Source organism: Cyanistes caeruleus, chromosome 10 (genome assembly GCF_971803275.1).
Source record: "Cyanistes caeruleus chromosome 10, bCyaCae1.hap1.1, whole genome shotgun sequence".
Classification (NCBI taxonomy): Eukaryota; Metazoa; Chordata; class Aves; order Passeriformes; family Paridae; genus Cyanistes; species Cyanistes caeruleus.
Genome location: NC_141710.1, coordinates 23342293 through 23367949, shown reverse-complemented (window position 1 = coordinate 23367949; position 25657 = coordinate 23342293). Strand labels below are relative to the sequence as shown.

Genomic DNA, 25657 nt, shown 5'->3' with positions numbered 1-25657 from the left:
GAGTTCATTGGGCTGCTGTTAAACCCTTCTTGAATTGCAGTGATCCAACAGCAGCAAGCCTTGGAAGATGCTGGATGTTATTTTGGATGTCCTGAGCTCCAGGATGATGGAGCTGATGGAGGAAGGAGCAGCAGGCCTGCATCAGGTCAGGGATTCACCTGAATATTTAAATATTGATTTTTCTCCTCATTCAGCTCTGTCACTGGAAGCCACCTCCCCTCCAAGCTCATTAGACACCAGGGGTGTAATTAGTGTAATTAAACCACCCTGGATGGAGTCACTTCAAACAAGTGACACCAAGATGAATTCTGGCCTCCCCAAATACCTGGAGAAAAGCAGTTTTTATGACCACAGCCCATTTCTGGGTGCTAATTACCAAATAAAAAGCTCTTTTGTCAGCACAGCCCGGCCTGGAGGGGGATGCTGGGATGACATTCCAGGCAGAGAGGGAAAGCTTTGCAAGAACAATTCCCTTCTATGAGCACACCATGCCAGGCAGGCAGATTTGGGGCTTTTATTCAGTATTTTGCTGTCCTGCACACACAACACATTGTTCTTTCCTTTTCCTCCCCTCCCAAGCGCTGGGGAAGTGCCTGGGGATTGTGCAGAGCCAGGAATTTGTTGGGAATTCCATGGAAGGAGCAGAGTGCTGCTCCCAGCTGGGAGATCCACCCAGAGCCACAGCACTGCAGGACAATCCCTCCCTGCATGTGAGGAGATCACAGATGCCCAGGAAATTCTACACAAAGCTACAAAAGAAGAGATTTATTCATTCAGAAATACACAGAAAAAAATTTAACTACACTTCGTACCCCACTCCCTCAACTCTGTTTTACTTTTGTAGGACTAAGTGGTGAAATAATAAATCTGTCCAGGCAAATAAAAACAGCTTTTCCAGCAAAGGAATAAATCAGGACTCCAAAAGCACAGGGGGAATGGCTTCCCACTGCCAGAGGGAAGGGATGGATGGGATATTGGGAAGGAATTCCTGGCTGGGATGGGATTCCCAGGGAAGCTGGGGCTGCCCCTGGATCCCTGGAAGTGCCCAAGGACAAGTTGGACATTGGGACTGGAGCAGCCTGGGACAGTGGGAGGTGTCCCTGCCATGGAATGGGTGGGATGGGGTGGGATTTAAGGTTCCTCCCAACCCAAAGCATCCCAGGATCTGTGAGAAGCAGTCAGATGTTGTTACAACAGCGAGCAGTTAATGTGGAAAGCTGAGAAAACCCCCCCAGAGTATTGGAAAATGTCTACAGAGTATTACAAAAATATCTGATTATACGATTGTTAGTGCTTATTTCTGTATCAAAGTCGCCCTTTGAGCTCTGCACTCTCACCCTGTAAAATCACAGAGCACAATTCACTCGAATCAAACTGGAAAAGCTCCTCTCAAAGCCACAGAATTTGAGCAGAAAAAAGCAGAGGGAGATAAGGAGGAGGCAATGGGAATCCAGGAGTCCTTCCCAGCAGGAGAAGACAGGCCAAAACAGGAGCTGGATCTGAGCCCAGACCCAAAACCGGCAACCCCAGGAGCCCAACCAGGCTGGGAGAACTCAGAATTATCAACATGGTTGGAAAAACAGAGGAGAAATGGGAATTAATGACCGGAGCAAGCCCCTCACTGCTTCTTTGGATGCAGCTGTCCTCACGAACCAGGCTGGGAAACACCACCAAAAAATAAAAAAGGACAAAACACACACGACTGCAGGGAATTAAAACACCACCAAAAAATAAAAAAGGATAAAACACACACGACTGCAGGGAATTAAAACACCACCAAAAAATAAAAAAGGATAAAACACACACGACTGCAGGGAATTAAAACACCACCAAAAAATAAAAAAGGACAAAACACACACGACTGCAGGGAATTAATGAGGATTTGTCGAGGTGTTGCACAATTTGGCGCTCAGGGAAATTGGAATTGAAGCGATGGACGAGCAGGGGAGGAATTCTGAACATTTTGGAATTGCTGAACCTCAGGTTGAAGGAGAAGAAAAGGAAGGGCCAGGGACTCCCCCAGAACGTGAGGATAAAGGGAAAACCAAAGTGCTGGAGAAGTCTGAAGTGAGGAGGGAGAGAACCCAGGGAAAGGTGAGACACGAAAGCACCGGGAGGTTTAAACTCCAAATCAATTCAGGTCAGAGGATCAAACCACAGAGATCAGGGGGGAAGGTTCTGGATGAAAGATGCTGGCAAGGATGTGATAATTTCCTGATTTTACATAAAAAACATGCATGTCAAAAATGAATCCAGGATTTTTCTATAAAAGCTACCATGCTGAAACCAGGGCACGGCAAAGCCGCAACGATGAAGAAAAATGAAATAAAAATGGATTTATTCTTTCTCTCTGTGTCCCTCTATTTAAGGTACAGAGTTTGTGGGGACAACCCTGCACGCCACAAGCCAGAACACCATAAATATCAATTTTGGGGTGACTGCTGGGCAGGAATGAGAACCCTGAAAGTTGATTTAAAACCTCAGGAGTAGCTGAATGTCTTTGAGACACAAAGGTCCACTGGTCCTCTTAAAAACATCCCTTGCTCTCCAAATTCCTTATAAAATTATACCCCTAAAATGTATTTTAATCCTTACTGACAAGCAACCTGTTCATATAATCCCAGAAGGTTTATTTGGGGCTAAAACCCAGTAATTTCTTTAGGTTTTGGAAGGGGAAAACTTCTAAAGTTGCATTGAAAAAATCCATATTATTATTTCTACTCTGGTGAAGTATAATTGATTTTGCAGGGAATCAATTTTTAAATGAGAGATTTGTTATCTTAAGCCCTCCAGAATGTTTGGTTCGTTTCTGGTTGAAGGAATTCTTAAGAAAGGGAAATTCTGATTGAAAAATCTCTCTTTTGAGTCTTTATAGCTGTCAAATATTTGTAATTTCCACCCCTCAAATTTGCCATCTGAAGCCACGTCAGGGTGCACAGGGATTCTTATCAAGTTGTTTTTCTATTTCTCCCTCACTAAGAGCTCCAGTGCCTCGTGCCACACATGGATTTACACAAAAACACCACTTTTGGGGCTGGTCCTCACCAAAGTGAAGCATAAAAGCCACTTTTATTGTGCTCACTGCTATTTCCAGCAAATACTACAAATTAAAGGGTGCCAAAACGACACTCCTGTGGTGCTGGGTTTTTTAAATGAAAAGAGACTGTCACTTTGATTTTTTTACAAACATAATAAACATCTTTTTTTTCCCCCCTCTTTTCCAAGTTACAGCAACACTGATTTGTCCTGCAGCCTCCCTGAGCAAAATATTCACAATTTAGATAAAACAGCACCAATCTACTGTGGGGAAAAATCCTTTCCCCTCCAAAATCTGCTGCGTGAACATCATCCCTGGTTTAAAATCAAATGTCAGCCCTGACCTAAAGAGATTTTTTGTGGGGGAGATGAGGGAGATAAACAAATCCTCCTCCCCTTTTGCCACATCTGGCAGGATGAGCAGAGCATTTCTCTGAAATATCTGCAGGAAAGAGATCAAATGCTGTCATTTATGTCACTTATTCTGATTTTTTTTGAGTGAATTTGTGGGATGTGGAGCTTTTCTTTCCCCGGGGTGGCTCTTGGCACTTTGACAGAGACACAGATCTGGTTGCCCTGGGAGCCTGAGTGTTTCCAACAACACAGATCCAGGAATTCCCTCCTGTGGGATGAGCTCGGGTTGCAGGCAGGGAATGAACACCTCACACCACAGCAAAAAGCAGTTTAAAAGCACTTGGCAAACTTGATTCTTCCTCAGGACCTGAATTCTTTTAAACTTCCTTTTATATGCATGAATAAAGCACAAACTGAGATTCCCCCCATGGAAGTTATTTAAACATAATCTTAATTGCGTTGTCTTTTTTAATTATTTACCTTTTGTTGCATTCTGATTTTAGTCATCATTTTAATCAAAGCAGTCTTTAATATCATGAAATAAATATCATTGCCCAGTCTGATTCCACTGCATCAGTGGAACATTTTTAAATAGTCAAAAATTCACCTTAAAACAGCCAGCCTAGACAATTCATTTAAAAATAAACAGATTTATTTTTATAAATAAATTATCCAACCATTGATTAGGTTTAGCCCCTTGGGTCCCAAACTCATCAGATCAGAGCTGATTTCTACCTATACCCCCCCCAAAAAAAACCTAATTAACACATCTTTATTGCTACAAGAAAATGTGTTGCTTAGGGCTTTATTTAGCAAACTTCCAGCTATTATTAGATCATCCCTGACTTTTCACGGAGCAAACATCAAATGGGATGGCTGCTTTCACATTAAAGCAATTCTAAATTAATAAATCTGGCTGAGGTGATGCCAAACAGGTCAGAAAACACAAAAAGCCCATTTGGAATCGCACACGTTTTCCACTGAAAAATGAAAATAAATGGGATAAATGAGAAGATGTGAAGTGCAAGCCACGAGGCCAAGAGAAGCAAAGTTTGCTAAAGAAATGTAATAATGTAGCATTTCAGTAAAGTGGGAATTATTGATGTATTCAGTATTGGCTCGATGATGGCAGCAACTTCTCCCCCAGCTTAATTTATAGTGCTATCACTGTCAAATAAAGAAAAAAGAGGAGTATTTTGCAGCTGGATCACCTAAAAATGATGGAGTAACACGGCACAAGTTTGATTTATTGCTTATTTGGGAGTTTATCACCATCCCCTCGCTTTAGAGCCCAGCCAGGTGTGGTGACCTGGCACAGAAACCCCATCCCAGCTCCCTCACTTTATCCCCAGGAATTTATTCCCTGTATCCCCAGGAATTCCCATTCCAGCTCTTCCTTCTCACTGGCACTTTTTCTAGGAGCCAAGTGCTCTATTTCAGCCACCCTGTCTCCACCAGGTGCCTCTCGTTCCTTGAGTCACCCCAAATAAAATAAAGAATAAAATAAAGAATAAAATAAAGAATAAAAAAAGAATAAAAAAAGAATAAAATAAAGAATAAAATAAAGAATAAAATAAAGAATAAAATAAAGAATAAAGAATAAAAGAAAGAATAAAAAAATAAAAAATATAAAAAAATAAAATAAAGAATAAAATAAAGAATAAAAAAAGAATAAAAAAAATAAAAAATAATAAAAAAGAATAAAAAAGAATAAAATAAAAAATAAAATAAAGAATAAAATTAAGAATAAAATATAGAATAAAATAAAGAATAAAAAAAGAATAAAAAAAAGGAAAAAAATAAAGAATAAAATAAAGAATAAACCACTACAAACACCTCCCAAATGCAAAGCTGCACAAGCAGAGTTTGGTTTTCAGCTGAGCAGGGCTGTGAATACAGAAGATTTATTTGAACACACTCTGAGGGAGGTGTTTCATCAAGGAGACCTTCTCCAAGTGGCTTTTGAGAGAGCCAGAAGTGCCAGGTGGTGGCACATCCCTGGATGTGGAGCCCGTGCCAGGGGGCCCATCCCTCTCTTCCCAGAGAATTTATGGAGCTGAGAATAGAAATCCTTTGCAATGCTGTATTTCACTTGTGGCTGGCAGGAGAGGAGTGCTGCTCCTCCTGCTGCCAAAATACCTTCAGCTCCCAAACTGCAGCCGCTGCTTTTAGATCAGAGAGGCCCCAGCTTCAACCCCCCCACCCCAAAATTCCCTCTCCCTGCTGTGTTTGGAATGCTGTTAACTCTGGGATGAACATTAATGCAGCCTTTGGGGAGATCTGCTAAGCTTTGCCTATTCCAGGGTGCATTTAAACCTGCAAGAACAGAGCAGAGAGACAAGCCAGGCCTTGTGACCCTGCCCAAAGGGGGCACAGGGTGCTCACACACCCCCTCAGTCACCCCTCCTGCTCCTTCCCACCAAACACAGATATTCTGTTCCTATCAAACACAGATATTGTGGATGAATTCTGATGTTCATAAACCTCTGCACCCCTCTGGAGCTGCTGAAGGATCCATCGGTTCTCCCACAGCTTCCCAGAACTCAAAGCCACCAGCAAAGCCAACCAAATAAACAGAGAAAAAGAGAATTCAGCAGGGAACACCTGGAAAAGCAAGGCCTGAAGGAGCTCAGCTAATCCTTGGAGGCAAGGAAAGGGTTGGAAAGGAAAAGGAAAATATTTCAGAGCTCAAACACCACCTCGATCACCCCTCCTGCTCCTTCCCACCAAACAGAGCCTTGCCCAGGATATTGTGGATGAATTCTGATGTTCATAAACCTCTGCACCCCTCTGGAGCTGCTGAAGGATCTGTTGGCTCTCCCACAGCTTCCCAGAACTCAAAGCCACCAGCAAAGCCCAAACCTCATCCAAAACCAGCCAAATAAATAGAGAAAAAGGGAATTCAGCAGGGAACACCTGGAAAAGCAAGGCCTGAAGGAGCACAGCTAATCCTTGGAGGCAAGGAAAGGGTTGGGACAGCAAAATATTTCTGATGAGACACAGGTATAAAAAACAGATGGAAACAACAGCTGGAAGCCACAGAAACACCTGAAGATTGCCCCAAGGAGCTTCACCTGAGGATTTGTGAGAAAAACCAGGTTTTTATGTCGTGTTTATTCTGAAAAACAAGTGCCTGAAACCACCATGTCTGTCCTGGCTAAATCCCTCTCCTCCCTGGCTCCAGGGCTGGCTCCTGCCTGGGGGTACCAGGAGTAAAAAAAAGCTGGAAAAAACCCAATTTTCTGCCAATTCAGCTTCCCGGAGCTGCTCTTGATGGGTAGAGCAGAGTCAGGGCAGGAGGAAAACAAAGCTGGAGCAGCAGCAAGAGGAAATTGTGTTTTTTAGATCAGCTTCCCACCTCAAAACCACATCCTGGGTACTTCTTGAGCTGGAGCAGATGAGCTGTGACACGGCTGCCTCAGGGAGAAGGAAAAAACCCCATTTTTATCAGTTCAGTCATCTCTCTGGGATAAATTAATTAATGTATTTTTATTGGAAAGTCATGCAGGAGCAGAGCTGTGGCCCAAGGAGAAGCTGGAACTGGAGGAGCCCCAGGAAGGAACTTCCTTGAAGGACCTGGGTTTTACTGGGACAGTAAAAGCTGGATTTAGCTCATTTCAATGGTTATATTTTACATTTTCCCACCCTTTTTTATCATTTTATTTTACACTCTGCTTCTGCAAATTGCACAGCTGCTGGGGAGGAGCTCCAGGGCTTTCCTCTGGCTTGTTCCCCCTGACAAAGCAGCCCATAAACCCCCCAAAACCACCAAATTTTGGATTTGGAGAGGCAGTGCCAACCCACCTGCATAAATCAACCTCATTTCAAGTCTGCCCTGCTGGGTTTTTATTAGGACAGCACCCAGGGGAACTGTGGAATTAGGAATGCCATCCCCCCATTTATTTTTTTTTAGCACAGTGGAGGAAGCAAAATCCACAGAGAATTAACCTAACAGAGAGAGAAAAGTTTAGCTGAAGTGTTTTGAGTGGCCAAAAAAAATAGGAGTAGGAGCAGGGCAGGCAGGAAAAGGGTAGGAATGGGGTGAATCCTACACTAGAGGATTTTTAAGAGCTGTGTGTTGATGCAAAGTAATTTAGTGCAGGTAAATTAAATGTCAATCTAGTGGAACCTCTGCAACCTGAAAATACAGAGTGGTTGGAGCTATTTTTGATGAGCTTGGGAAGGAATTAATCCCTGACTGTAAATCCAAAGCAGGAGCCTGGAAATGGGGGAAATTTCCTGGTGACACCTGGAATAACCCGAGCTGGACTCAGGGGTTTTACACTTGTCCCCTACTGAAATGCTTTTCCATCGTTTTTTCTTCTTTTTTAAAGAAAGAAAACCCTCTCCTTCAAAAGAGCCATCACAATCCATGTGTTTACCTTATTGAAGTTTTCCTGTTTCAAATGTTTTAACTCCAAAATTCAGACATATGAACTTTTTTTATTTTCACTAATAGTTGAGCATTCCTGCCGCAGGTTTTCTCCACGGCAGGGAAAGCAAAGAGCATTTCTTGGAAAGCATTTATTTCTCTGCATAAAAACCCTGCCTTGGGAGAAATACCTATTTAATTTCATGCATTTTTAAAAAATACCAAATGGATTTTATGCACCATAAAGAATATTTTCTCCCTGGCAAGGCAGCCCAAGGGAGGGTTTATTTGTGACCATCACTGGGATGTGTTGTCACACGCTCAGGACACTGGAGGTGTTTCCAAAATACAGAAATTTTCTCCCTAATCCATCAGAGGATGAAAGCTGCACACAACCAGGAAGGTTTTTATGCAGGAGAAAGCAAAAAAAGAAGATGGGGAATAACATCCCATTAATTCTGCCAAGAAAAACAAGGAGCAAGGGCTCATCCCAAAGAGATCCTGCTGCAAACATCTCCTGGAACAGCAATTCTGGTATTTATTTATATTGGACTGCTAAGGAAACTGCTTGTCTAGTCAAAATATTATCAAATTACAGAGGGGTTTTGTTTCCATTTGTTTCCATTTGTATACATATAAAAAAAAAAAAGGATTAATTTGCAGGCAGACTTGCTCTGATAGGAAATTCCTCCAGTTTGCATCACAGCTGGGATGGTCATTCCCAAAAAGTGTTTTTCCATGGGTCTTGGAATGAGGTGTTTGCTTGCAACACAGCTGCTCAGTTGATTAAAGAAAGATTAAATTAAAAATTAAAAATTAAAAAGTTTCATCTGCATGATTTCTACGGGGTGGTTCAGAAACTGAAAATAGTAATAACAACACGGTTTTGGTACAGTAATTAAGAATCAAATTGAGACTGAAAACCTGAAGTTATTAGAGATTATCAGCTTTTATACCTCAGAATTTTCTCTTCTTTTTGAGCTTCCTTCAATATGGAAATAATTGAAACTTTCAAACGTTAACTTTTCAAAAAGGCAACGTGCACTGAGCTCTGCAATCAATATTTACCACAGGATGGTCATTACCTCACGACACTAAAGCATTACAAGAAAACCCAGTTATTTATTGGCATTGAGAAAGCTCAAATGATCAGAGTAGGACAATAAAATGAGTATGAAGTGAGTATAAAATGAGTATAAAGTGAGTATGAAATGAGTATAAAATTAATATGATCACATCCACGTTTTAAAAATTAAACTGCATTATTTCTCTGAGGAGAATTCCTATCTTAAGACGAGATTAATTCCAGATGGGGGCTAATAAATCCAACAATCCAAAAATTATTTCAAGGGCTCGTGTTTACAACAGCTACTCAAAATATTCAGGAATCAAGCTGTGGTTTCCACCAGAAAGGATGGGTGAGGGGAGGTTTTGGGATCACCACCCCATTTTGGTGGCAGGTACTCGGCCTCTCACGTGCTACTTCCATTTTTCACTTGGAATTATTTAAAATAATAAATCTTCCAGACCCTCTTGACTATCAGACCTAAAAACCAATAATGCCCTCAGGTTTTTCATCCCCTACGTGGTCTTGACTTCAACTCCTGACATTTGGCTCTGATAAATTCTCTGGATGGGCAGCTTCAAATGGCAAATTTTCACTGGGACCTCTTGTTCTTTGTAGCTGGGGAAGCATCACAGTGGTTCCTTTGAACTGTTTCATTTGAATTAATTTTTAATTTGCATTAAATTAATACTTTTTTTTTTTAAATTTTTGCTACAGAAATCTCCACCTTTTCTTCCACAAGGCACCAACCTTTGCTCAGCTGGGTTTTGTCTCGTGTTTTCCCGGTGGTTTTGTTTTGCTGGATTGACACCCATGAGTTCAGCAGCCTCTGAACAGGTTTCAGGGCGTTCCCTGACATCAGAAATTGTTCTCATTCCACTCATCTTCTGTCAGCCAAGCAAGGGCTGAAAACACCAGCTGGGAGAACCAGGAGAGGACAGGCAACAGCGCTGCACATCCCAAAGAAAAGCAGGAATGAACCGGATCCAGCTGCAGCCTCAGCCTCTTTCTGCCCTTTCTCATCTCTCCTCATCTCCTGGTTAAATTTTGGGGTTTTTTTTGTCTCCAAGTTGTGTTTCCATTTCATCCAGATCAATGCCCTGCAGCTACAGCAGCCTGGAGAAGTCAGCCCTGCAGTGGGAAAAGCTGCAGTGCATCAGGATCACATCCAGGGAGCCATGAATTATTCAGCCAAGATAAATCCACACTTTTTTCCCCCTGTATGGGCAATTTGAAAAATTGATGAATTTCACTTTCAGGGCAAAGTTTCAAGCAACCTTTACAAAATGGGAGCAGGAAGTTACTGCAACAAGCTCTCCCACCTCCAGCTGCCTTGGCACAGCAAGGATTGAAGGATAAACATCCCTCACAGTCAATCTGTGTACCTATAAACAATAAATAAAATTAAAATAAAATAAATGAATTTAAAAAAATCACTGATCCTACAACAGTTTGGAAGGATCTTAAAGATAATCTCATTCCCACCTTCCACTAGCCCAGCTTGCTCAGGTTATTCTTTAAACAATCCAGATATAAGAGCTGTTTTTACTTTAAAGATGACCCCTCTCAGCTGGTAATAAATAAATTAAATTATTAAATATATTAATTAATTTATTTATATTAAATAATATTAAATATATTTTGGGGGTAAAAAACCCCCAAGCTGCTTGTACAACAGAACAGGAGCATTTTGGAGCCTGAGCTGCTGCTGTTCACATCCACACCGTGACCCACAAATTCTTCTCCCCACGCTTGATTCATGAAATGAATTTCTGTGCAAATTCCTTGGCCAGAAAAATGCGTTACTAACTCTGATGCAATCCAGAGATAGAGCTTTGCAAACTCCCCTGCTCGTGCTTCAAAACCATCTAAATCCAGATTGTTAAATTCCATTTAGGATTCCGTTTTTTTGAGACATAAGGATTTAAAAAGCTGCATATAAAATAAGAAAACCTAATACCCACAGAATGAGTAATTAGTACTAAAATCTCTCACAGAGAGCAGAATTTAACCCAGATATTCTTATCTTTAACAAAATTCAGTTAACAAATGAATTGATTTTTGTTCTCTGCATCAAGGAAAGGAAAAGAGTTGTTGTTTTTAAACTTTCCCTCAAACCTCCCTTTGGACTGCTGAGATCTTCAGTTTCTATTTTGACAAATGAAGAAGTCAAGCTCTTTTTTTTTTGCCATCAATTCTGCAAATAAAAGAGGAAGGCAGGGATAGGAAAGCCCCACTTCCAGGCCCCTGACAGGTATCCAAGGAATGCACCTGGCACTTTGATCCAGCCTGACTTTGGTCCCTTTGGAATCCAGCTGCAATTCAGAACAGCCCTACTCTTATCAAGCTGCCGCAAGTAAGATCAAATTCAAATGTTTATTAACTCCAAGAGGTTCCTCAGATATGGAAAACCACCACACCTGGAAGAGTGAAGTCAACACTGCCCTTGTACCTCATGCTGAAACACAGGGAGCAGCGATAATTCCACATTATCAGATCCAAACTGCTGCTCCCACAAATCCCCGAGGGACGGGAGCTGTGCTCCCAGGACTTGGATACCTGCAGGGACACGAGAGCAAAACGAGCTTTGCTGGAGTGTTTTGGTGCATTTTCCTCCTCTAAACACACTTTCCTGGCAGGCTCTTGAACCCTGACATTTAAATAATGCCACTCCTGGCCACAGCAACTTAATGAGTGCAGGAGAAAAGGCACCACTGATGTGTTTTCAAACTGTTCTTTGGGAAATCAAGATCCTCTGGCAGCTCAGGGCTGAGTGTGAGCTCATTCCAACCACTAATTACTTCTCCCTACAAAATATTTACATATTTGCTGCTTTTGACCACTCATTATCTCTTTTTCCTCACGTGTCACCAATTCCTCCTGCACAAAAATAATGCCTGTAGGTTCTTTCCCGTGGCGTGGAGTTGTCCAAGCTTCAGGCAATAATAAAATCCTGTTCAGCTTTCCTCATTTGATTTCCTCTCCTCATGTGGCTGTACAGAGGCAGGATAAAACACAGGCAACCTCACTTACAATGTAATTAATTTAATTTCTTGTTATTGTCCCCAGCTCGTCCCTGGTCACCTTGAGATGCCCCTCACTGCTAAGAGCGGTTTTCTTGCAATACACAACTTTAATTCAAGACAGATCAGGAGGCCTTAAAGGTTTTATTAAGGTAACTTTGAAAGTGAAAGCCAAAAAAACCATTTAACTCGATCTTCTGGGGAATTTTCATCAGAAGAATAAGCCCTGCTATGTTCCCTAATTTAACTTTTTTCCCCCTTATTTAAATCAGAGCACACTGCCCATGCCCACATCCCCATTCTCTGAGGAGCTGGGCTCTCGGATCAAAAGCTTCCAGGAGATTTTTAGTGTTTCCAGGGCATGTTTTTAAGTCTCAGCAGCAGAAAATGAGAGAGAAGAAAGAGTGCAGCCCCAGGAGCCCACCCTGCAGCACCTGCAGCCCTTCAGCCAAAGGCAACACTTTCATTTCTCATTTCTTTCTTTGTGCTGCTCCAGAGAGGGCAAATTACAGCAAATTTTCCAACCTTGCCTGCATGGAAAGGCTCGTGCTGGCAAGGAGAGGGAACACCAAGTCCCTTTCCCGAGGAACAGGTGAGCACAGGGATGATGTTCCCTGAGAGAAGGGCTGGAAGTTCTGGGGTTAATTCACTTATGGGTGTCCTGAAACCTCCACAGCTCGTCTGGCACCCCTGCCTGGCTATCACCATCACTTTTTTGAACCAAAGATTCTGTTTCAAACCAAAACATGACCAACAGCTCAGGGTTTGGCCCAGGTTCAAATAAGGGTTTCTCAGGAACTCATTTTGGTGTGGAAAAAAAGCACCCAGATCCACGATCTGGAATAAGAATTGGCCCTGCCAGGTCTTAAGCGCCATTAATTTCTGAATAATCACATTTAGCAAAGAACCTGGGGCCTGCAAAGCCCAGCAGGAAGGTGCTGGTGTCACATTAAATAACAGAAGGTACACAGGGGGTGTCTGACAAAAAAAAAAAATAAAAGGAGCAGTTGCACCTGGGAGAAAACAAGAGAGGGGCTACAAATTTCTATTTTCAGTTGTGTTCCTGACATGTATGAGAGCAGCCAAGAGACGTAAGCAGAAATTTGAGCCTGTAAAATGAGCTGGAAACACCTGTTCACAGAGGTATAATATGTTTTTGTGACCCACTTTTGAGAGGCTTTGAATCAGAGGCCCAAGTGAGGTCGGTTGAAGCCACTTTAATTTGTGTATTCAAAAAAAAATAAAAATCTTGATTGAATGGTGTTTGCCACTGGAATTGTATTCAGCTTTCCTGTCAATTTGAGGTGCTGGGAAACTCAGCAACAAAACATTCCAGTAAAAACATCTCTTTTCTATAACAGGTTTGAGGTTACAGCCTTTCCTGTTCTCCATCCACGCCACCTTCCCTCCCCAGCAGGTTTTTCCTTAAGAAGATGGACACCACCATGCCAAAAAAGCTTTTAAAACCTGCATTTGAGACAACTCATTCCAATTTGCAGCTGGAAACGCTTTCTTTGGCTCTTGTGCTGTGGCATCTGAGGCTGTTTGGAGTTCAGCTCTCTCAACTGAATGTTTACAGGGACACTTCAGAATTCACAAACTCCAACTCAGGCAGCTTAAAAGCCTGGAGTGCTCCAACATATCCCAAGAGATTCCTTAAATTTACTTGGAGTATTTTTCTACTCATCACATGCAGTGCTGCAGCCTGACCCAGTGTGCAGCTACTGCCTGGAGCTGTGATACAGCACAAAAAGGCAGATAAGTTGGTTCTTTTTAAAAAAAAAATAAAACTATTAACAAAATTTATTTCTCAAAGCCTGAGACGACATCACCCTAACATGATAATTAATTAAAGTAACAGATGTAAACAGCATGTATTTGTCTCTGTAGTTTGGAGAAAAATAGAATTATTGAAGTGGTAACCAGCTCCTACCAGGAGTTTCACCTAAAAGCAGGAAAAAATGTGTGTTTTTTAAAAATAATTGACTATTTTGCTATCATTCCCTTTGAAGTTGTGGTTACCTGGAGCAGAATTACCTCCAATTCTTGTCTGTCTGTAATTCCAGTTATAATTGGAGTCTGAGGAGAAGGTTCCTGATCCAATCACATTATTTGGCTTCTTATTTAGCTTTTCACTCTGCTTTTATTTACAGCAATGATATCCACAAAGTAAGGGAAAAAAAACAGGGAAAAACCCCCAACCTCACACAACTAAACATTGGTAGTAAACACCATTCTGCCTCAATGCAAAATAAAAATAATGTGAAGCAATATATCAGGGTACGTAACAGCTAAAAAATAATTCAGGTTGATGATTTAAATGTTTGTCAATTTAAACCACCACAGAAAGTGCTTATTTAGAGCACTGATTGAAATAATTCTATCCTGGAGGCAGGAGATTGCTCCTGCCCTCAAAGTTAAAAATAATATCCCCATTAACCTCAGCAACAATTTCCTAATTGCCAAGGATTACAAATCTTTCACGGAATGTTCATCCACCGAGAATTCCGTCATCGTTTCACTTCCCAAACCGCTCCTTGTGATTGCAGTCCTCAGGCTCTTAAAAAAGTCAAACTTCAGGGATGTTTTTTAGATGATGGCATTAAAGATTTGGAAAAATGAGGGAGTGTCACCCCAAACGCTCTGGAAATCGAGCAGCACCTGACATGAATATTTCTGGGGGGTCTCCTCTGCTGTGGTGGTGCCGAGTGGCGCTGGCACCGTGGAGCAGGAGCTGCTCCCACGCTTTGTTCCTGAGGAACAGCGGCTGGAATTTGTGCCAGGAGAGCAGAGATGTGGGCAGGAACAAAGAGGGAGAAGTTTAGTGCCCACAGCACCTGGAGTTAAACCACATTAAAGTGATTTTTTTCAGAGTCACAGAGGAGCGCTGCTAAAAGCTGGGGATCGCTGCTCCCCTCAGCCTGCTCCGAGGGAAAACCAGGATCATCCTGAGCAGGGAAACACCTCACACACAAAGGGAAAACCGGGATCATCCTGAGCATGGAATCACCTCACACACAAAGGGAAAACCGGGATCATCCTGAACATGGAATCACCTCACACACAAATCCAGCATTGAGAGGAAACTGGGATAATGGAATCACCTTACACACAAACCCAACATTGAGGTGAAACCAGGATCATCCTGAACATGGAAACACCTCACACACAAATCCAGCCCCTCGGGCACTGGATGGATTCCACCAGTTTGGCATCTCCCACATCCCTGAGCTAACTCCACTCTGGGGAGAAGGGATTGTTGCCTTCCCAGGGTTACTGCTCCTCTCCTCCTTGGGAACTGGGAGCTTCTCCCTCTGTGATTCCCCTTTCCTTCCACACCAACAAAGAGCCAAACTTCACCTGTGATTCCCTTTTCCTTCCACACCAAGAAAGGGCCAAACTTCAGATAATTAGGAATAAATATCCAATAAAAAACTAGTTTTGTTTGGTAGGATTATCCAGACTCTTGTTCAACTTCCCTGCTTCCCAGCAGAAATAAAACCACAGGAACCACATCACATATATGCCACTTTTTAAGAAAAAAAAATCACGAAAAGCACCTTCTACATCCTACATAACGTCCTAGACATCTCCAAGACCACTTGAGTAATAAAAAATAAAGCTAGAAAAATCAGAAAAAACCCATTCACATTGCAAAGCAGGAATTGAAAGCTCAGGGCTATAAACATCAGAACACTAAAGAGACAAGCATGTTTCCTTCTCCCCTTCCTCCTACTCCCACACTTCATCCCTGAAGCACACAGCCTTGGACAGAGATTTTATTTCATGCCAAGCACAATCAGATATTTCAATACCTCAGTGTTTGTTTGGAGGGAGCATACATTCCAGGGAAAATGCAGTCCATGCACAGATTACCTGGAAATAAATCACATTCCCATTTAAAAATGAAGTTTAAAGAAGTGGCACAGCACAGAGCTGTATTATGGGCCACGCGCTTTCCCTCAGAAGAAATGTTTCACACCCTCCAGCAGTTTTCTGTCGGGAAGAGAATGAAAAAGTAAAGAGATTTATTACGTTAAAAAGCACATTGATTGAAAGCAGTGCTGTATGACAGCTTCAGCTATTATAAAAGAACTTAATAAAATCAAATGTTTACCCCTGAAGGGGATTTGGAGGGGAAAAAAAAAATAAAAAAAGGCTTTATCAACACTTATGACAATGAGCAAATTTGCAAGGGATAACACTTTGGCGCTGAAAGTAAATGCAAATAAGTGCTCATTTCTCTGGGGGAACTTTGAGGTTTGCCCACACGAGGAGCCGTGGCTAATTGCGATGTGGCTTAGCAGTGAAAACACGTCCTTTGATTGTGTGGCTGGAGATGTCAGCTGCTCCCGCAGCTGGGGAGCAGACAAGGTCACAGATGATGAGAGCAGGCGATGTCTCAGCATCACAATCAGTTTGTAGGAGCAGCAGGACAATCCTTTGTGCTGCCACGCTGCTCTCGGGGCTTGGTGACAGCCCTGACCCAAAGAATGACGTTCCTTTCTCCCTCCATTTGTCCCCTTTGCTCATCCCTCCTTCCTCTTCTCCACTTTGCTCATCCCTTCTTCCCCTCCTTCCTTCCACTCTGCTCATCCCTCATTCCTCCTTCCCTTTGTCCCTTTTGCTCATTCCTCCTTCCTTTTGTCCCCTTTTCTCATTCCTCCTTCCTCTTCTCCACTCTGCTCATCCCTCCTTTCCTTTGTCCACTCTGCTCATCACTCATTCCTCCTTCCTTTTGTCCCCTTTTCTCATCCCTCATTCCTCTTCTCCCCTCTGCTCATCCCTTCTTCCCGCCTTCCTCTTCTCCACTTTGCTCGTTCCTCCTTCCTTTTGTCTCCTTTTCTCATTCCTCCTTTCCTCTTCTCCCCTCTGCTCATCCCTCCTGCCCTTTTCCCAGCTCAGTGTATTATCCACCACCTGCTGCTTTTCTGGGATGGCTTTTCCACACGAGTAGACAGAAAGGTGGATTTCTGCTCCATCCACATTATTTGATGGGAAACCACTCCAGACCTGAGAGCCTGCTCTTAACAAGGACTTTCTGTTCTTCCTGGCTTTTAGCAGGACCAGAATATTTCCCTTGATCCTTCCTGGATCAGGCCTGATCTGGTCCAAGCTGTATTTGCCACATAAACATCAATTTCATGGCATAAATGAGCAATTATTTCAACTGAAATTTACCATTCTCACCAGTCTCACTTACCCTGAGTATTTGTCAGTGTTCTGCTGCCTGCAAACCTTTTTTCTCTTGTAAACTGTAATGAAATTTGCATTTTTTCAAAGCCATGCTGCTTTCAAATGAAACCTACTTTTGGCACGAGCTTTAAACTGCTTTAATAAAACCACCAGCTGAAGTGTTAAACACCAGCTAAAAAACAAGAATAAAAGCACATAAAACAGCCCAAAAGGGGAAAACAAAATAAAAATCTGCAACTCGTTACAACTCCTGATTTTACACACAAATTACAACAGCCTGGAGATCCAACATGGAATTGTCAGGATGAAAATTTCCTTTTTGGATTGCTTTATCTGCAGCCTTTGCTGTCTCATGACCTTCTGGGCAAAGTGGAAGTCTACAGGCTCATAAAGAAAAAGGGTCATTAAATGTTGATGACCTTCTCCTGCATGGGAGAACTCCTGGGCTGGGATTGAGCCAGAGGAACTGGTTTGGCCAGCTGGGCTGGGATCTGGTGACAGAGCCACTGCTGGAGGAGCTGAGCAGCAAGAGGAGCGGCCAGAGGGAACCTGGAGTTCCAAACTCTGATTTAAAGCACGCAGTCCATCCCAGGAGAGCTGGAATGGGAACAGCTCCTTGGGACACGGCATTCCCTGAGGGTTTGTGGGATGAGGGACAAAAGTGTGGGCACAGGACCAGCAGAGATGAGGAATGGGGGTGAAGAGTGTGTGTGGGGCACAGGGGGGTGACTCCCCTGAAACTTTGAGAATTTACCAAATATTGCAGTGAAAAATTGGAGCAAGAGGCGTGTGACATTCTGTGCATAATTAGAGCAGCTGCTGCCCTTAAATTAGGTTTGGGAAGTCTCCTTGCAAGGGCAGAGATTCAAAGCAGGAGGAGCACATGAGCATTTTGTTCCTTTTCCCAGATCTGTCAATGTTTCTGTGCTCTGAGGGAAGATCAAGACCTGAACCTCAAGACCGAAGAGAAATTAGTGCCAGGTACCTCTGGACTGCCTTTCCTGGAATGTTTGGGATGCAAGGGACCTTAAATCCCATCTCTTCCCATGGGCAGGGACACCTCTCAGTAGAGCAGGATGCTCCAAACCCTGTCCAACCTGGCTTTAGTCACTTCCAGGGATGGATCCCGAAACCTGGCTGATCCCACAGCACAATCCAGCTCATTTCTGAGAGCATCAACATGTCCAAAGGCTCCTGAGGCTGAGGAAAGGTGGAATTTCACTTCAGTGCAGGCAATACCTGTGTGCTGAGGAAGACACAAAACCCCAGATGAAAAGGGGCAGGGCTAAAAGTCATGGGAAGAAGAAAAGAAAATTTAGAAATGCCAGATCCAGCGCATGGGAATCCTGCCACGAGCATGGGACATCCCCACAGTGCCAAAACTGCTGCAGGAAACTGCAGCCACCAGCAAAAACACAGCAACCACGTGCCAAGAGATTGTTTCAGAAGTGAAACCGCCAGAAGCCAAATCGCAGTTTTAAGGCACAATTTACACCGTAAATATTTGGGTTTCCAGCAAAAAGGGAGGGAGGAGAAATCCTGGAAACACGACACTGGAGACAGAGCAATCTGCTGGTTTAATTAACCCACATGACAGAGGGCATGAATTTTTTTTTTCCTCTCACATTATTAAACACAAAAATATCCAAACTCCTGAGCTGTGGAACGGGAATGATTAAAATCCCATTACTCCAAGATTGTTTCTTCCCCATCCACAGAAATTCCCAACATCAACTTGTCCTGTGGAGGAGTCTTGAGCTCCTCAAGTTCATGGGGAAAACTTCAATGACCTTCATAATCTCAAAGCATCTCCTAATCAAAAGTGATTTCATTAAACCAGTGGCAATCTGTCGGCAGCCTGAGAGCTCAGACAGGGAAACACCGGTTAAAACAAAGCTGGCAAAACACATTAAAAATTAATTGACTTCTTGATTTTTATCAAAATTGAAAAAAAGGCTCAATCCTACACCAAATGATACAGCCCCTGAATGGCAGCAATTAAAGTTCCTCCTTCCAATTACAGCTTTTTACAGCATTTTAATCAATTTTTGTACAGCAAATAAGCGTAGAGTTTAACCCTAAATCGAATCAGCAGGGTGAAAATCATAATCCTGGAGCATGACATGCAAGAATGAAACTTAAACAAACTAAACAAAATGACAGGAAAGTTCCTGTAGATCATTTTGGACTTGTATTTAAGGCCACTGGAGGGGAATTCATAAACAGATCTGGGACTTGCCTATCAACATGACCTCACCTATGCAAATATTTATTCAAACATTTGGGCACATTGCAGGGGATTTTAGATTAGAGACCAAAGGAAATTCCTATAAAAGGAAAACCGAGCCAGCAGTTTCTCTTTAAAAACTGCAAACCCTCAAGGACCTCACCTTACAACTGGGCTGGAACAACCAGAGAAACTCCCAAGCTGTTGTTTGATTTATTCCTACCTTTTATAAAATCCCAAGCCATTAATCCTGAATGGCCTTGACTCAAAAGCCCGATAGATAAATTTTCATTGCTGAGATCACTTAAGTAGTTCAGTATCACAGGGATGGGACTGGAATTAGAATTAGCAGATTAAAAAACAAACCAAAAATGCACTAAAATTGTAAAATTGCCAGTTTTCTCTTCTTTCAGCACAGCACAAACACCTTGTGCTGCGAGGAGCAGAGGGCTGGATTTGAATGCACAGCAGGTTTGTTTAACCACAGCTGGCACAGTGTCCTCTCCCCCAGGCCTCACCTCAGCATTCCCATTTCCAGAGCCCCACAGCAGCTCCTCAGGACTCTCCACCATTATCTACTGACATTTCCCTTTTTTTAATATTTTTTTGTGTCTTTCTAAGTTCATCAGTAACCAGAGACTTCTGCCAGCACTCAGTCCTGCTGATTTCAAGATCCTGAAACCCACCGTTCCCTCCTTCCCCATCCCAGCTCCCCAGCCTTTCCCTACACTGGGAATAAAAAATAAGAATAAAAAGGTGCATTTTACATCCTAAAACATTGGCTCAGCAGCTCCAGAACCCAATTATTCCGTGCAAAATAAAGCTCTTGCCCACAACTACACATCATGAGGGACAAGTCTTGCCACGTCCCCGTTCAGGAGGTGGAGGGAAATAAAAAGAGACATTTTTTATGAGACTGTTACCGAGCCTTAATATCCCACATCCGTTTAGGACTGCAAACAAGCCCAGGCAGGGGAAGCTACTATCTATTACCATAATTATTTTTAAAACCTTCACCCCACAGGGTTAGGAAAAAAACGGGTGATTTACAGCAGAGCCATAACTATAAAACTGCAGATGGGAGCTGAGCTACTTTGCCCTTGTCTAATGCTGAGATCTCATTAAACTGCGTGCTTAAACCTTAAATATTTGAGAGTAAATGGCAGTTAAAATAGGGAAATCATTCTCATTAAGCAGCCAGCCTTTCCTCTGCTCAGCTTCCCAGCTCATCATTTGTTATTTGGTCAGTTTGTGGAGTTTGACACTGCTCCATCTTCCAGCCTGGACAGCTCCAAAATCCCTAAATAAAGGAAAAAGGGCAAGGGAAAAAAAAAAAAAAAAGCACTCAAGACATTTTTGCACCTTAAAAAGAAGCTGATGAGAGAACTGAAATTTTTTGTTTTCCAAGTTAAATCACCTTGCAGGGTGGTCCTTTGGCCAAAGTCATTCAGTGAGACAACAGGCAGCAACTTTTCTTTGTTCCTTCTAAATCTACTTCTTTCACCTCTACCTTCTCTGCATTATTATTATTATCATAATTATCATTATATCTCCAAGAAACTAACATTTATTAAAAGATTGCACTACACACCCCACGTCCAATTTTCTCTCTGAAACATTCTTGCATTTCAGAAGTTACTGCAGCAAAGCAGAGCATGAATAATTATTTTTGCTTACTCCTTTCTCCTCGAGCCACCCACAAAATCCAAAGCAATGGCTGCCAACCTATCCAGGCTAAAACTGGAAGCTGGAAGAGGAAATGACATAAGAGAAAAGCAGAATTTATGCAAAATGTTGGCGACATGAAAGCAGAACTCAGAAATCCTCATAAATTAGCAGTGCACAGTAATTGAAGCTGCTTGAATCATGCTCCTCCATCCTTCCACTTCAATGGGACATGGCAGGAAGTAATTAATGGAGACAGACTCCCTGGCATATAGCTGGAAATAAATCATCTGGCATCTCATTTCTGCTATTGGCTGTTTGGAAAAACAAATTTTTCCCCATATAGAACAGTATGTTTCACACGTAACCCCAGGGATCAGCTGTTCTTTATTCTTTAAATACACATAAAGAAATGGAATGGGAGCCCATAAGGAAAATTTAACCTTCACCAGGGCTTTGCTACGTGAGTAGATAAGGTGTTTCACAGAGTATTTTATGTTTTATAAAAAAGTAAAATAAATTAAGACATCCAACCTCCCCATTCAAATAGAGACTTAAAATGTAGGGATTAAATAAGAACGTGAATTTTTATTTCTTGTCCCTTGTTTTCTACTCAAAATTACAAAACCCCCTTAGAATAAAACCTTTTCATTATTTCTTTTTCTGCTGTATGCACACCACACAGTTCAAGCTATTCTGAACAGTTTTACCAAAAACTTAAAGCTTGAAACTAATTAAGTCCTCAACTTATTTTTGCAGGAGTAAAGGCCACGAAGAACACTTGGGATTCCATTATGAATAACAGATGCCAGACGGATACATTCATAAAGCACTATATTTAGAAAGATTTGTGGAGAGTTCTGCTGAACCTTTCAAAATTAAAAAACCTCCCTGTACTTTGCCACTGAATCCGCCAGAGTGAGTTCTGAGGAAGCAGAACACAAAAGGCCAACGAGTTTTCCACGGATCCAACAGGAACGCATCCCACGGATGGAATTTCAAGATGCACAACAAAGCAGGCAATATCTGCGGGGCACATCAGCTAAATGCCCCCGTTCCCTGCGTTGGCTGGGGGTTATTTAATACCCTCAGCTTGCAGCCTCGTGCAGGGCAAGCTACAAAATTAATGAAAGAAATCAGATCCCCCTTTCACGCTGGATCCCACAAGCTCGGAATGCTCTGTTTGAAAACACCACTCAGATACTTCCCCGGTTGTTTGGGCTGCTGGGTTCCCGCAAGGAAACTCGGTTTACACAAAGGCACAGCCCCAGCACCTTCCTGGGGACAAAGAGCCCCAGATGTCCCCAGTGAACTGCTCAGGTCCTCCAGGAAAAGCTTTGGGACACATCAACATTTCCACCTGTGTTCCTCCAACGCCCAGGGACAGAGAACTGGCCCAAGGATGCCAGGAGGAGCTGGCACAGCTGTGCCCCGACTGAAACCGAACAAAAACCCCAAAACAGGGCTCAGGCACCACCAGCATTTTCAAGAAGCCAACAAATCTCAATATCCCAAGAGTTTGCGTTCATTTAAACGGGGCCAAACACCGTGAGGAGAGCCCGAGTGCCTTCCCAAGGCTGGCAGAGGTTTCCCAATCCTGAGCCCACGGCCTGGATTTTCCAGGCATCTCTTCCAGGTTTAGCAGGGCAGCAGCTTCCACCCCACAAATGTCTGGGCACTGCCAGAGCTTTGCTAGGAAGGATTTTGACTCTTGGATCCGGGGGAGCAGCCGGAGGGACCCCCAGGCTCTCACAGAGCAAATCCCCAACATTTCTCTCCATCATCCCATCAGGTTCTCTCGCTCCCAGCCAAAACCCTGCCGGGGCCGATTTGCCACCCAAGGACAAATTCCCCGTCCTTTCCCCCAGTTACGAAACGCGTGCCTTGTGCCACACCAAAAGCTGCGTGGCAGCACCACATCCTAAAGGCAGAGGAAGCTGCAGCTCCAGCATTTATCATCCGCAATCCGCGGAACATCCCGGCGAGCTGGAATCATCAGGGAGCCCAGGCTGAGGGAGCCCGGGCTGGGGCAGCCTGGGCTGAGGGAGCCCGGGCTGAGGGAGCCCGGGCTGAGGGAGCCCGGGCTGGGGGAGCCCGGGCTGAGGGAGCCTAGGCTGAGGGAGCCCAGGCTGAGGGAGACCAGGCTGGGGGAGCCCGGGCTGGGGGAGCCCTGGCTGGGGGAGCCCAGGCTGAGGGAGCCCAGGCTGGGGGAGCCCGGCCTGCCCCAAAACCCGAGTGCCTCACTGCCAGCCGGGCCCGGCTCTCCGGCGGGGAGGGGACAGCGCGCTCCTGGTGACACCGACTCCACACAATTCCCACACGCGATGCTCGGCTGGCTCACTGCAACTGCTGAAAGCACATTTTACACACTTGAGGCTCCTTCAGCAGCGCTCCTGTCCAAGCTCTGCCCGTGAGCCGGGCTCTGGCCGGGGGAGAAGCCAGCCCGCTGCCAAAATCACATCACACCACACTCGGCTGTAACAAAAGATGACTCCGGGGAGTTTGTGCTCATCATCGTTATTCCACGCACGTCAGAGCCACCTCCAGCAGCTTTTCCTTCAGTTAAACCTTCACTACTGCAAAGGGCGAGGGGGGTACAGACACATTTATGCCGTGCTGAGGGCGGAAGGGGTAACGAGGGGTAAAGGGGAGGGAGGATTACACAGCCCTTTTTTTAGAGACATCCACCCCCTGCCAAAAGCACACAAATCCCCCTCCCCACAATGCACAAGATAACCACACAAACCTGGTGGGTGAGAGCACATCCACGCCTTGCCCCATCCTCCCTCCCGCACCCCCTTTTTTTTTTTTTTGGTGCTGTTGTATTATTATTTTTTTTTTATTTTTTTTTCCAGCTGAGCACTTGCCTCTCCTCCGTGCCCATCAAATATCCCGAAGATGGAGGGGTGAGTCTTGTTCACCAGGTCAGTGATTACTTCGAACCTGTCCTCCATGTGGTCCCTCCGGCCTTGGATGGAGTAGACAGCCACGTTGTGGCTCTTGAACTCCCAGGTCTTGGAGAACTCAGCGTCCAGCACGTCTAAACCCCCGAGCCTGTCATTCTGCATGATCTCGGCCACCTTGCCCTTCACCATCTTCACCGCATCCCTGCTGGACTTAACAATGGTTTTCACCTCATCCGTGTGGAAGAAATAACTCCACAGGGCCAGGCTGATGCACAGCAAGAACAGGGTCTCCGGTCTGAGCAAGAAGTAACGCATGATCCGACCCAGCAGAGACAGCAAAGTCATTGTATCCTCTATCATTTATTATCGCGACCGTGTCTCCCCACAGCATGCAGCGGGGCGGCTCCGAGCCCGGGGCCGCTCGCTCAGTGCATGCTCGGCCGGCCGGGCAGCGCCGAGCCCCGCGCTCCGCTCCGCTCCCCGCGGCTCCGCTGCTCCCGGGCGGCCGCGCCCCGGCCCCGCGGCGCCCCGTCCCTGCCGCGGGGGCGCGGGCCCGCCGATGGCTGCGCCGAACCCTCCGCCGCCGGATGCCTCCTGAACGCCGCCGGCCGCCGCGCTTCGGCCCGGGAGGTGGCTGGCACGGCAGCCCGCGGTACCTGCGTCCCGTGTCCCCCGCGCCCGGCGCCGGCCCGCCCTCCTTCCACCCGGGCGGAGCGTCCCGGCCGCCGCCCCCGCCCCGCCGCGGGACTACAAGTCCCGGCAGCCCCCGCGGGAGCGCGCAGGCACGGGGGAGCGCGGGGCGTGCTGGGAGTTGTAGTCCGGGAGCGGCCGGGGGATGAGGCAGGAAAAGGGAAAAAATCGTTTAATCGAAGTGTGCCCCGTCCCTGGAAGTGTCCAAAGCCCAGTCGGACTTGGAGCAGCCTGGGGTGGTGGAAAGTGTCTCTGCCCATAGGATGCGATGCCACTTGAAGTCCCTTTCCAACACAAATCGTTCTGGGGTTCTTCCAAAGGATGAGCTTGACTCTCAGGTGTTCCCCAATTCCCTTCACAAGCTCGCAGTCACAACGCAAATTTCAAAGCAGGATTTTGTCAATTACTAAACCGAGAGTAGAGCTTGCCAAGGTAGCATTTTGTTAGAAAAAAAAAAAACAAACCCCAGAACATCTATCATCTTTCTCTGACCCTTTTCTGTAAATTGTCATTTTTCTGCAAGCTCTGGAAACCACCATAAGCTGCGAGTGTGTGAGCAGAAGTTTGCTGGACTATAAACAATAATATTATTGATATTTATAGCAATATAGTATCTATTTAATTAGAATTTTTTATATCAATTTAATTAGGCTTTTAAAATTCTATTAATTTTATTTTAAAGGAAAGATAAAATAAATGCAAAATAAGGATGCTGCTCCCTCCCGCCAGCCAATTCAGTATTTATTTGTCATTTTACTGCAGCATAAACGTGGAACTGTGGTTCCTGTGGAAGCTGCGTCTCACTGCTGGCAATTTGTGTCCAGGCCCTGGAATTGTGAAGGGAATAATTCCAGACCCAGAGGTCACAAATCCCTTCCAGCCCCTCCTTCAGCCAGCTTTCCCTAAAATCCTGAGCAGATTCAGCAGAGGATGCTCCACACGGATGAGATTTCCTTTAATCAATCCCACGTATTTTATCCAGCGGGAGAGGCCGAGCTGGTTCCAGGAGCATCTGGAATTTCCCTTTGGGAGGGTTTGGAAGGGCAGGAAAGGCCTCCAGGTCCCACTGGAAAACTGGGATGGGGAAACCACAGGAGGTGGGATGGAGACCCCCAGCCCTTG

The 25657-nt window shown here is 44.4% G+C and overlaps 1 protein-coding gene and 1 long non-coding RNA gene across 3 annotated transcripts in view; both read right to left on the bottom strand.

Annotated features, from left to right (window-relative positions):
• Window positions 1–24348, bottom strand: part of PPM1L (protein phosphatase, Mg2+/Mn2+ dependent 1L) — a 63595-nt gene extending 39247 nt beyond the window's left edge. The window contains exon 1 of one of the 2 annotated variants that reach the window (XM_086843248.1): window positions 23807–24348. In XM_086843248.1, the coding sequence (XP_086699374.1) occupies window positions 23807–24205 (399 nt within the window). In that variant the 5' untranslated portion in view covers window positions 24206–24348. Of the gene's footprint in view, window positions 1–23802 lie in introns of both variants that reach the window. The other variant, XM_086843247.1, reaches the window with a different exon arrangement.
• Window positions 11878–18776, bottom strand: LOC147651382 (uncharacterized). Its single transcript, XR_015274230.1, has 2 exons — window positions 16574–18776; window positions 11878–16507 (listed from the first exon to the last, which is right to left on the bottom strand). It is a non-coding gene; the product is annotated as an uncharacterized LOC147651382 (long non-coding RNA).
• Window positions 24349–25657: the final 1309 nt, after the last annotated feature.